Here is a 13,412-nt window from a genome sequence, read left to right on the forward strand (position 1 = left end):
CTATATCGATCCAAATAGGGCTTAAATTCTCGCTAAGGATATGATATGGTGATCAAGTAAGTGGATGTGTTATTTCTCTACTCGGAATTGACTTCTCTCTTATGTCGTCACTCAGATATTAATTCATATAGGCTTTTTGGCTAAATGTTCACAAGATATGTATTAAGTACTTTAACCTAAGTGTCAAAAAAAATATGCCAAGTACAATCATAGATGCTCATGCAAGATGTTCATTAAAAGATGCAATGACTATTACCTATATATTAATCTAAGTTTCAAAAATTAAATCATAATTCAAATACTATGTAAGATTTCTAGACTAATATCATCATGGAGAAGGGAATAATACCATCATCCCAAAGTACATAGCATAAACTATATATATATATATATATTTCTAATTTTTATAAGACAAATAATACGTAATATACAACCTAATATGTGCTTAAATATTTACAACATGTTTATATACCACTCCCAAACAGAATCATGCTTTTTTCCCAAAGTACGGAATGAAAATAAGAGAGTATCATAGAAACGTGCTTGTAAATGGGAGCACCTGAAAAAGAAGGTTAATCTATACTAATATAAAGAAATAAAAACATACGCAACTCCTATATGAGTTCCACCCATTATGGGGATAACATGAAATAATAAATAGCATTTAGGACATAAGCGAACTCTAACAGAAATAAAATAATACCATACATCACAAATCAAGCATGCACATATCATGGGTCCTATATGATTAGCTTCCGAAATTTTGCAAAATAGTAAACTTTTATTAAATCAAGGGTGGGAAGAATGATTAGATTCTATGAGGGATTAGCTCAGGTGGATAGTGGTCGGGTGTTGCTCTAGGTAGTGCTTGAGAGGGTGGATCATCATAGGCTCTTAGAAACATATAGAATTCCTCATCTAGCTTGGTTGCATCCACATAATTATAGTATTTATTTGCATCTTTGAGAAAGTCATCAATCTCGTCTAAGGAGTCGAAATTGTGATCTTTATCTTCTTCCATAAGAGGGCTATCTACTAGTGTGGGGACGAAAGCATCGGCCGTACTAATGTGAGATACAAAACTCTCAATGAACTTCACTTCTCCTTCTATAGACAAACCTAGTTGTCCCTGCTTTAGTCTAAACATGTTAACCTTCACAGAAAGATTTCCAAAGGAAAGAGTCATTAAGCCATCCCGACAATTGATTTGGGCATTAGCGGTTGCCAAGAAAGGATGCCCTAAGATGATGGGAATGGAATCATGAGCAACTTTTGTGTCGAGAATAACAAAGTCGGCTGGATAATAAAAGTCCTAAACTTTAATAACAATGTTTTCAACTACGCCCTTGGGGTACTTAATAGAACGATCGGCTAACTGCAAAGTCATTTTAGTTGGTTTAAGTTCATGGAGACCTAGCTGTTTATATAAATAAAATGGGAGTAAGTTAACACTCACCCCCAGGTCTAATAAAGTAGTTGTTATGATGGTATCGCCTAAAGTGCATTGTACAGTAGGATAACCAGGGTCATTGTACTTAACAACTCCGTTATGTTCAGATAAAGAGGGATATTGTTAAGTTAAAAAGGCTTCTTGGGGTATGTTGGTTTTTCTCTTCTTGGTGCATAACTCTTTTAGAAACTTAGGGTGTCCAGGTAGACTTTTTATAGCATGCATCTAGAAAAGGTAGGTTTATAGTCAGATTTTTAAATACTTCCCTAATCTCATCAAAATTCTAGTCCTTTTTAGACACAACTAGTCTATGGGGATACGGTGGTTTATCTCTATATTTAGCATAAGGGTCAACAATATTATTAGTATTTACTTTATCTTTAGTCGTTTTCCATCTAGGTGTCCATATTAGAACCGCTACAGGTGTAGGATCATCAATTTCTATGGTGGTATTTAGTAAGGTTGTACCTTTTAGTTTTGGATGGACTGGAACTATAGGGTCTTTAATTTCTATGATAGTATTCGGTATGGTTTCATTTTTAGCTTCCATTTACGGACGATCTGTAGGCATAATCACTTTGTTATCAACTACTCTACCTGAATGAAGGGTAGTGACTGCATGTAGGTCCCCTTGGTTTATACCACCATTACAGTGAATACTGTTCACTTCGAAGGCGGTGTTTGTTGATGTAGGATTAAGCATTGCTTGACCTGGAAGCATGCCTGTTTGGTTATTATTTTGGTTAGGAGACACGTCAATAATCTTTTGGCACAAAGACTACATCATTTGCATCATTTATTATAGCATGTTAGAGTTTTGATCATGCTGATCTTTCATCAAGTTAGAGTTTTGTTACATAATTTTATTTTATTTTTCCAACAAAGTCACTACTACTTCGTCTATAGATGGTTTGACTGGAATTAAGGCTTGTTGAGCATTCATGTCTGATGTTGATAGTTCTGGGTCATGGGCACTAAACCTCTGTTCTAGTCACCTAAGTTTCATTGTCCTTGATGCGGAATAAACTGGTTGAAGTTTGTAGTGGGCCTAACGTTTTGATTATTAAAATCTGGAGGTGTAGCTTATTGTTGTTGATTATAATTAATGTTTTTCCTCCATTGTGTGTTAAGGTTGTTATTAAAAGCACATACATTTTCTGGCAGTGGTGGTGGTTGTTCATAGACAAGAGGACAATAGAAGTCGGAATGTTCAAGACTAAAAGAGACATTACAACGAGTAGAGTTTATGTTCATGACTGAAGTGGGTTGTTGTTGAATAGAGATGTCATCTACCTTTTTAGTGAGGGCATCGATAAGAGTTCTAAGCTCGAGATCAGGGTTAACCCCAAAAGAAGAAGGAGTGGAGCGGGGGACATTGTTACCTCCCCAATTGTTGTTTCTCTTAAATTGATCTTCTAAGAATTTATAAACCTCCAAGGCTCCTTTACTAAGAAAACTACCCTACCCCCATTCATGATATCTAGAACCTCCTTATGATGATGTGAAAGCCCCTTGAAGAAAGCACGAACAAGCGTGTCTTTCGTAAGATTATGATATGGGTATTCAATGAGGAACTCAGTGAAACGATTACAGGCCTCTAAAAAGGATTCATGAGGATTATGGCGGAAGAAATGAATCTTTTGAAGCATTTCATCTGTCTTCAGTGGTTGGTAAAACTGTTCCATGAACAATTAAACAAGTTTAGCCTATGAGTCCACGAAGTTTGGCATTTGGGCAGTTAACGAAGACGCTACTTTGTCGGCTAGGCTGAATGGAAACACCATAAGTTTAACTTGATCCGAACTTACGCTAGGATGATGGAATGTAGTGAGAACTTGTTATATCCTACGCATGTGTTGATAAGGTTTCTCGTGGTCTAAACCATGGAAAATTGGTAACAAATTAAATATATTATGGGGAATTTGAAAATCCCCACTGGGTTTGCAAGAATGATGCACGACTTAGGTCCATCGATTAGGGCTTTGTAAAAATTAGAGAGAGGAGTCTCTGGTTCTTTAGCCATTGTTGTAGGTGTGTTGTGTGATATTCTAGATAGGCGTGTGCGTTGACGTTTATGAAATATAACGTTAGATGGTTTTTTCTTACCAGACCTTAATCTCATGCAAGGCTAAGTCCAATATGAAAGAAACACGAACAACAGTCAAACAAAAGCCGAATATACTAGAATTAAACTCCTCTGACAGAAGAAATAAGGAGTGAAAGGAGGAGAACCTGAATGCCTCCTTGATATGCTTATGAATAGTGTCTTTAATATGAATCTCACTGTCCTGTAGAAACTTGGAACACTAAACCAACAATTATTTGCAACAAAAATATGAATTGTAACTAACCTGTGTAAATCGGTCTTTCTTCAGAGGGGCGCGAGCGTGCTCAATTATAAAGTCATAAGGGCGCGTGCGCGCTCTATTAAATTTTTTTAGAAACAGGCTTTCGCGCGATTTTCTGAAGGATTGGGCCTTGAAACTAGAAAGAAAACGAAAAACAAACAAGTTTACTAGAAGTTAGGGTGCGGGCGCGCTCCAATATAGGTATAATAGGGTGCGTGCACGCTCTAAAAAAGTTGTAATTTTTACTGTACTTTGCTAAGACGTCCAGCAAGTAGTCTGTAAAATTTCAGAACAATTGGAGTTATGAAAGTCCTTCTACTGCCTTCCAAAGTTTGTGAAATAGTTTTCGGACGCAATAAAAACAACCGAATGGTTAACCAATCAAAACATAGCCAAAAATCGCCAAAATTTTTTGGAGACTCCTTATAGATCATGTGTATTCTTGTAAAAATTTTAGAGCAACTGGAGTTCTACAAACCCTTCTTATCGACTATTGTTCTAGAAATTAAGTGTTGCAAAAATGCAGAAACATACTAGAAACAATCCACTACATAGGTGGTCAAAACAAATAAATAACTCTTCAAATTTTTACTGCAAACTCCTAACTTATGATAGATACTCTTATAAAAATTTAATAAAATTTGGAACTGCCTAAGTAACCCTACTCATCTGTTTTTCTAAAAACTTACGGTTTGAAAACTGAAATACAGCACTGTAAAGATGATATTAGTTAACTAAATAAAGCAACTAGGAAAAATCTTAAATAATTTCAGTAAATCAATAACACCTTAAGGATTATGTCAGAAAATTTCAAAATTTTTCAAAATTTTAAAATACCTTAACTGCAGTATTCTTCAATGTGATTCCGCATGCTCAAGGGGGCACAGGCGCGCAAGGCAAAAGGGAGGGAGGGTGCGCTCTTAGTTTAAAACAGTGAATATCAAGTTTGAACAGTAACGAAAATATGAGAAACAGGAATGAAAAATTAAAAGGGTGGGTGGGTAGAGAATAGGGGATTGCCCCTTGGATTCAACCAATTAAATTCTTGTACGTCTTGAGTGAGTTTAAGATGGCAACGGTTCCATTTGATATACATAAAAACACTCAAATAGATCTTTCTAACTTATTCTTATGTTATCAATTATATATTTTCTACTCTCACATATATATTCATGCAATATATAAAGTACGAAATCGTTCCACTCTTAACTCTCTAGACTTAACGAATTCAATTAATCAAGTACAAGGAAACAATGGTAAGAGTAATATTTATGGATGTGAATTTTTACTACAAAGCTAAATATATGAATTTAACTTATACTAATTTAATTAAAGCAATTGAATATGACTTGAATACAATATGGAGAAGAATAAAGAGAGATTGAAATCCACTTTTTAATTTCTTAACATGCTAGCATAAATTTGTATAGAAAACCCTAGTCTAGATATTCTCACACAAGGTTAAAATATAAAGACTATACCTTTAATGATCCCTAATTACTTTTTAATATCTCTAGTCATAAACTAATTAGCATGAGAGAAAGCTAGTTCCCATTCTCATGGCAAACTCACTATTCTCTAGTTTAAGTTCAACTCTTCTTATATCTAAGTCAAGAAAAATCTAAACTAGAAATCCTAAACAACAATCTATACTAACAAATCAAGTCCTCTCAAAGCTTCATTCAAACTCCCTTTAATGGGAGTTTAGCTTTGATTCATGGGACTATCATGAATAAAAGAATGAGAATAAGACATAATAGAAAGAGAAGCAATTGAATTAAATAATAATAATAACTTGAAGGTATTTCAATAGAGGTTTTATGGTGGTACAATTATAAATCCTAATTACTTAAACTATATTAAACTAAATAAAGGGGAGAGAAAGAGAGCTAAATTATTCTAACTAAATAAGAGGGAGAGATAATAGAGTTTTGCCTTCATCCTCTTTATATAGGAGAGGGTTAAGTTTACAATTCCATACATGGGCTTTGGAGCTGTGATTTGGGCCATTAAATTAAGCCCAAAGCCTAATTACTTAAGTCCAAAAAGGGTTTCTCTATGGGAATTTACACACGACACCATTTTCATTCACTTTTACTACTCTGATTGGGTCAAAGATTGAACCATTAGAAAGCTCTTTCCAGGCCAGTCGTTTTGACATATAATAGGCCTAATGCCGAGGTTTGAGTCCAAAGATATGGCCTATGGAAGTTCGGCTAACTTTTATGCTTTTTTCCTACCTGCGTTGACTTTGACTTTTCAACTTTGACTAGGCTTTAAAATGGCTTTTTTCTCTTTGAAACTTGAGCTTTAACCATAGAACTTCTCTAGCAAGTAATTTAGGGTTCATCAGATAATCAGAGAGACCAGTCCTTCCTAGATGGATTAACTATTTTCTCAATAATAAACTTTATCTCTCTATTGGATAGTTCCACTTGGCCACTGGTCTGAGGATGATACGGAGTTGCCACCTTGTGGGTAACTCCATATTTCTTTACTAATGACTCAAAAATTTTATTACAAAAATGTTTTCCCCCATCACTGATGATAGCTCTGGGGATACCAAAATGAGAGAAAATATTTCTTTTTACAAACAAGACAACAGTTTTATGGTCTTTAGCACGACATGTTATTGCTTCAATCCACTTTGACACGTAGTCAACAGCTACCAAGATATACATAAAACCATGAGAATTTGGGAAGGGACCCATGAAATCGATGCCCCAGATATCAAAAATTTCCACATTTAGAATTGGATTTAAGGGCATCATATTGCGTTGAGTAATGCGGCCCAGCTGCTGGCAGCAAACGCATGTTTTGCAATACTCATGTGCATCTCTAAAAAGTGTAGGCCAGTAAAAGCCATATTGTAGAACCTTGGCTGCAATTTTCTTACCACTAAAATGACCACAAAAGATTGGTCATGGCAGAAGGATAACACGCCAGTCGGGAATGCAACGGCGTATGAGTTGGTCTGAGAAATATATGAATAGCTAGGGATCATCCTAGAAATAAAATTTCACAATAGAGAAGAACTTTTTTCAGTCATCACTAAACCAAGAGGAAGGGGCTTCCTTGGTAACAAGGTAGTTCACTATATCCGCATACCAAGGAGATGAAAAGATTTAGTACAAGTGCTCATCAGGAAAGGAATCACAGATGGGGGTCTGAGTCGTTATCAACATCACTAACGAGCCTTGATAAATAGTCGAAAACAACATTTTTGCAACCTTTTTTATCTCTAATTTCCAAACTAAACTCTTGCAAGAGAAGGATCCATAGGATCAATCTTTGTTTCTCATCCTTTCTCGTATGTAGGTAACAAAGTGCCGCATGGTCAATGTAGACAATTGTCGAAGAACCAATCAGGTACGGACAAAATTTATCCAAAATATAAACAACAGCTAGGAACTTTTTCTATGTTGTGGTATAGTTACGTTGAGCTTCATTAATGCCCTGTTTGGTAACATGTATGGGCCAACCTGTACGTGGGTTAGGGTGCACTGTCCAGGTTTTTATGTTGCACTGTCCAAGTTTTTATGTTTGGTTCTTATATTTTGGGCCCAATTCCGTAGACCGTAGGCAACTAGTTGGTTGGCCCAACCACAAAAGCGTGTATACTGGTATCCCTTGTGGAGCACTGGATTTCGATCTACAGATTAAGTCCATAAACAAGAAAATAAAATAAATAAACCACGAGAAGAAAAAAAAATGACCGCGAAAAGAAGTGAAGAAACAACCTGCTACCAGTTCGCTCCCACCATTTTTATCTATTGATCTCCCTACCTTAACGTCTTTTGATCCAAACTCAGGTATTTCTTCTCTCTTACTTTTATATTTCAGGAACATTGGTAATGGAAGTGTGAGTTTGAACAATATAAATTAGTCATTGAACTTTTCTCTTCACACTGAACTACTGTCTTGGGAACCAAATTATGAGTAGTAGTTTGGTGTTTAGATAAAATCAGTGGCAATTTCAAAAAAAATTATCAAATTTAGAAATGTTGGGCCTTCCTCTGACAATCACGCTGCCATTGCAAAACAGTAAAAAAAAAAAAAAAAAACAAAGAAAGAAGCGCATATAGGCATTTCCATTCGTACATTACTAATTCCACTCTAACAACGAATTTTATGTTGAGAACACCATTAAGAGTTATAACTTGACAGCGCTTCGCCAACTTCGTAATATGTTGAGAACTTAATGGTCATGGTCATTGTTGTTCACTTATGATGGCTTTCGACACTTTATATTCATTTGGATTCAATCAATACTGAAGTTGTAGTTCAAAAAGTTAGTTTCTTCTATTTCAGTACAAGTTCCCGATTAGTAACAAATTACTCCACCAGTATTGCTATAAGATTTTATTGTGGAATCTACGTTGTACCTATCTTCTGTATACATGTTTGTATGATATAATTATGCGCGTAGTTATTATTGAAAAGGGTTTCAAAATTTAGGAATGTTGGTAAATTGAAAACACAAATTTACCCTTTGAAATCCATAACTTTTCTGCAGTTGTTGTACATTCTATTCTTTTGTTAAAAGTTTGGACAATTTGTTAAAAGTTTGAGCTTTTTGGCAACACTAGTTAGCTCGTACATTTTTCTTGTAGCATTTTGTTTCAGGGTTAGTTAGACTTACGCCCCCATTTTTTCAAAATATTAGTGATACCCCCAATTGCAAGATCCAACGACTCTTTCGATGATTTTTTTTCAATCTTGATGAAAAAATCTAACCAAGTTCGATTAGATCTTACAAATGGGGGAATATGCGTATCACTAATATTTTTGAAAAATTTCAAAATTTAGGAATGTTGGTAAAATGAAATCTATCTAACCTTTTGTTTCATTCTTTTGTAAACAAGATTATTGTGACAAGTTAGCTCATACATTTTTGTTTTGGGGTAATGATGGCCCCCCGTTGCATCAATTTGTTTTGTATAGCAAACTTGATGTCTGCTTTTAGCTATAATATTGTATCTGTATGATATTGTCTTTGAACTATCTGTATCATATTGTCTTTCAACTAACTTGAGTTATACTCTTTGCACCACTCAACCACGCACTGAATTATTATCGTTCGAACTTAGAAAAAATGGAGAAAGAGACACAAAATGTTAAAGGCCAAAGTAATAGGAGGACAGTGTGGACGCCTCCAATGGATAAAATATTTATGAAGCTTATGGTGGCACAAGTGCATGATGGACAATACCTTGATGGCCAATTTAGTAGACATGCTTAGAAGTGTATAATGGAGCAGTTCAAAGCTAAATTTGGTCCGAATTATAATATGGAAATTTTAAAGAATCACTATAGAGCATTAAAGAAGAACCATAGTGCTATAAAAACTTTAATTGATCAAAGTGGATTTGGTTGGGACAATGATAGAGAAATAGTTTATGCCGATGATGACCAGGTTTGGGATGATTATGTCAAGGTGATTTTCTTACTTTACTTTAAGAACTTATTGTCTTCCAAAAGAACCATGATTCACTAGAAAATTATGTCCACATATGTAGGCACACCCAGATTTCGGAATTTGGAGAACTAAGTCTATTACAGGATATGAGGACTTGTGCATAATATTTGGTGATGGTGGGGCTAGTGGGAAACATAGTCGTGCACCTAGCGAGAAAGTTAAGAACCATGGAAAACACATTCCGAAAGATGCGGGGAATATGATTGGAGAAAATCTGAATGGAGAGGGATCCCAAAGTCCACTTGTTGGTTCTGATTATTTAGGTAAAGGTACTCTAGAACCGATAAATTTGGACAGTGAGTTTGAAGGTTGTTCCCAACTCAAAAAGAGACGACCAAAGATGACGCCAAGCCCTCACAATGCTAAAAAGCAGCGACCTAAAAGCACTGGAGAGGGTATGGTAGAGGCCATTCAGGGCATGGCAACATCATTTACTGAAATAGCAAACAGGAAGAAAGAAATTGCAACACCTAATTCTGAACCATCATCTGAAGCAAAGTTGATTGTTGAATTAGAAGCCATTCCTGATCTTGATAACCGTACTTTCATGCGTGCTTTAGATTTTCTAGAGGATGAAAAGAAAGCAAGGGTATTCATGGGGCTGCGTATGGAAAGGTGAAAGGAATGGTTGCTTTATCAGCTTGAAGAAAAGTGATCAGCAAGTTTAGGACTTACTTTTGGTTGATCCCCAATATACTTGATGTGGAAAAATGTATATTTTGTATGTTGGCCTATTGGGGATCATTATGCGTCTAGGTGTCGTAGACTTTACAAGTCTAGTAGTATATATTTTGTAAGGGCACATGCTGGATGTGTATTCTTTTTGTTAATTATGTTGGCTCATGGGAATACAAAACTTGATTGAACATGTATTTGTTCTATGTATTTAATGAGAATGTATCCTTTGTTTCTTGGCAGACTCCGTTTTTTTGCTATAATTTTTATTAGGGACTTATTCCTATAATTTTTATTGGTGACTTATTCCTATAATTTTCTTTTTAACATTGTTATTAAATGTGTGGACAGGGCTATATCATGTCTGACGACTCCGATAAAGAAGGTATGATAATAACAGCAGCGTGTGTTACTACCATGCTAACGGCTACATATTATCAATATTATGTTACTAAAATTCCTTGTCGCACTTCAACCCTTAGTGGCGCCGAGTGGGTGGAAGAAGTGCTCACTGGACATGATGCGCGGTGACAAGAAAACTTTCGTATGGAAAAACATGTGTTCTTGCGACTGTATGATATTTTACAAACAAAAGGTCTACTTACTCACTCCGATGGGGTACATGTCGAGGAACAACTAGCAATGTCTATGTATACAGTTGGTCATGACGAACGTAACCGAATCCTTCAAGAACATTTTCAGCATTCTGGAGAATTTATTAGTCGCCACTTCAACAATGTCTTGAATGCAATAGTAGCACTATCCGAAGATTTTCTACAACTAGCTGGAACTAGTACTCCTCCTGAAATTCTTGAAGGTGGTTATAGATTTTATCCATATTTTAAGGTATTGACTACATGTGATTATCTTTTTTCTTATTTACTTAAATTTCATAACATACGTACCTTAATTACTTGGCTTGAAATATATTTTTATTAGGATTGTGTTGGAGCAATAGATGGAACACATATCCCCGCATTGATTGGTTCAAATGAGAGAGCTCCTTTTATAAATAGGAAAGGAAATGTTACGCAAAATGTTTTGGTGGCATGTTCGTTTGACTTGCAGTTTCAATATGTTCTTGCTGGCTAGGAAGGTTAAACTCTGATTCCGTATTTTAAATTCAGCACTAACAAGGGAAGACAAATTACAAGTACCTGAAGGTAACATAATACTTATTATTATGTTAAATCAGTGTGTAGCTTCATTAACCTAGGCTTTTATACTATTTGAACATGTTTATGATCATATTAATTTAGATGTTTGGTATTGAATTCAAATCTAGTGCGAGCTTGATGATTTGGTATTAAGGATAAATTGTGTAAAAAATAGAAAATTTCCAGTTCTGCGGTCATATTTGAAATTCCGTCTAAAATTGAATACTTAGTCTTTTTTACCAAATCCAACTCTGAATGAAACTTTATTGAGGCCTCTATCCAATGCAGCAAACCAAAGTCCTTTTGGATTTGTGAGGAGATAGTTATGAATCGAGAACTTAGGCTGTCAGAATTTTCTGACTGCAGAACTCAGGTTGTGTGCACTGGATTGGATCCACGATTTCACATGATTAAGTTGAGATTTAAGTTTTTGATAAAACATGAAAATGTAAGTTTTGCGTGTCTTCTTTCTAATACAATTGGCCTCATCCTGTTCTGAGGCATGTGGAGGGAGTTATGGACTCGAGAACTTAGGCTGTCAGAAGTTTCTGACTGCAGAACGCAGGTTGTGTGCACTGGATTGGATCCACGATTTCACATGATTAAGTAGAGATTTAAGTTTTTGATAAAACATGAAAATGTAATTTTTGCGTGTCTTATTTCTAATACAATTGGCCTCATCCCGTTCCGAGGCATGTGGAGAGAGTTATGGACTCGAGAACTTAGGCTGTCAGAAGTTTCTGACTGCAGAACTCAGGTTGTGTGCACTGGATTGGATCCACGATTTCACATGATTAAGTAGAGATTTAAGTTTTTGATAAAATATGAAAATGTAAGTTCTGCGTGTCTTCTTTCTAATCCAATTGGCCTCATCCTGTTCCAAGGCATGTGGAGATAGTTATGGTATCTAGAAATTTGGTTGGCAGAAAAATATTGCGTCAGAATACAGTTTCTACGCACTGTATTCGAGCCCCGTTTTTGTATAGTTAGCATAAGAGTTAGATTTTTTGTAAAACATATAAAAGTAAGGTTTGTGAGTCTTCTTTTCAACTCAAAAGGCCTCATAGTTTTTGGACATATATGGAAAGACATGTGCTATCCAGAAGATAGTCGGTCTGATTTCTAGTATGTAGAAATCAGGATTTTTACCGAGTTTGTGCTATATTTACTTCTAGATAGGCTGGCATTGGGATTTTGTGTTCAATATGAAAAAATAAGTGTACATATTCTAGTTTCTAAATAATCAAGTCACGTGTCATTTGGATAAATGTAGGAAAAGTTATAGCTTCATCAAGTTGGCTAGATAACATACTATGTTGTCGTTGTAGGTGCATAGACCTATTTTGGAAAATATTTCTAGTAATAAACTAAGAGTTTCTTAAATCTTTCTAGGGTGTTTTGTATACTATTTGTAACCTAATTTTATTTAATTTGCAATGTAGGTAAATATTATTTGGCGGATGCGGGCTATGCCAATGCACCAAATTTTATTGCTCCATTTCGTGGCACTCGCTATCATCTAAAAGAATTTGGAGTGTTGCATCCTACAAATTACAAAGAGTTATTCAATCTTTATCATTCATCTTTGAGGAATACTGTTGAACGTATCATTGGAATTTTGAAAAAGCAGTTTGCTATTTTGGCTCTTCCACCTCCATATCCGTTTGAAACACAAGTAAAGATAGTAATAGCATGTTGCATTCTACACAATCACATACGAAGAGAGAAACTTAATAATGAATTTTTTGATAAGGATCAGAAAGAGCAAGAAGAACTTGAAGGAGACTCTGGAATGAGGAGACAAGATCTAGGAAACCTTAGTAAAAATAGAATACGAGAAATGGCATCAAATTATAGAAAGTCTATTTCCCATTGCAATGTGGAATGACTATTGTGACTATCACAATGTAGATTGATGTAATAATTTTGATTTTCCTTTTGGATTTGTTTCATGTTAAGAATGAAATGATTGATGATACATGTTTCTATTTAAATATTTTGTGGAGTTTTTAATTTTTTTTTTTTTTTTTTGGATGAGAATATGGACCATTTAAGTTATTATTTTTCATTTGCTTTATAATGTCCTATTATTTTTTCAAGTATGTAACAAGTTATCAGTATAACAAATACAGTGTGAACCAAACAGCGAGCACACTAAACTTGTGACGAGAGCGAGTAAGCGCCAACAGCGGCTTCCGTTTACTCTGTTTTAAGCTGCACATCTACAGAATTAGATCAGCTAAACAAAGTTGGCTACTACGAATTTTTCTACTGCCAAACAGAGCCTAAGAGTTTTACTAGTG

General features: G+C 35.2%; 1 protein-coding gene and 1 pseudogene across 1 annotated transcript; both read left to right on the forward strand.

Moving 5' to 3' along the window:
- Positions 1 to 8,941: 8,941 nt before the first annotated feature.
- Positions 8,942 to 10,272, forward strand: LOC147482293 (uncharacterized). The gene is made up of 2 exons (XM_086581447.1): positions 8,942 to 9,235; positions 9,318 to 10,272. The coding sequence occupies exons 1-2, from the start codon at positions 9,050 to 9,052 to the stop codon at positions 9,894 to 9,896; spliced, it is 765 nt and encodes a 254-aa protein (XP_086437573.1). The 5' UTR covers positions 8,942 to 9,049; the 3' UTR covers positions 9,897 to 10,272.
- Positions 10,273 to 10,291: 19 nt separating this feature from the next.
- On the forward strand, positions 10,292 to 11,044 carry LOC147482294 (uncharacterized; annotated as a pseudogene).
- The last annotated feature ends 2,368 nt before the right edge of the window (positions 11,045 to 13,412 follow it).

This window comes from Coptis chinensis, chromosome 8, assembly GCF_015680905.1.
Source record: "Coptis chinensis isolate HL-2020 chromosome 8, ASM1568090v1, whole genome shotgun sequence".
In the NCBI taxonomy this organism is placed as follows: Eukaryota; Viridiplantae; Streptophyta; class Magnoliopsida; order Ranunculales; family Ranunculaceae; genus Coptis; species Coptis chinensis.

Excerpts from the sequence above, each read along its gene's own strand:
- LOC147482293 (XM_086581447.1), top strand. The coding sequence starts at position 9,050 with ATGGAGCAGTTCAAAGCTAAATTTGGTCCGAATTATAATATGGAAATT. Across the intron at positions 9,236-9,317 it reads TTTGGGATGATTATGTCAAG|GCACACCCAGATTTCGGAAT; the intron begins GTGATTTTCTTA and ends CCACATATGTAG.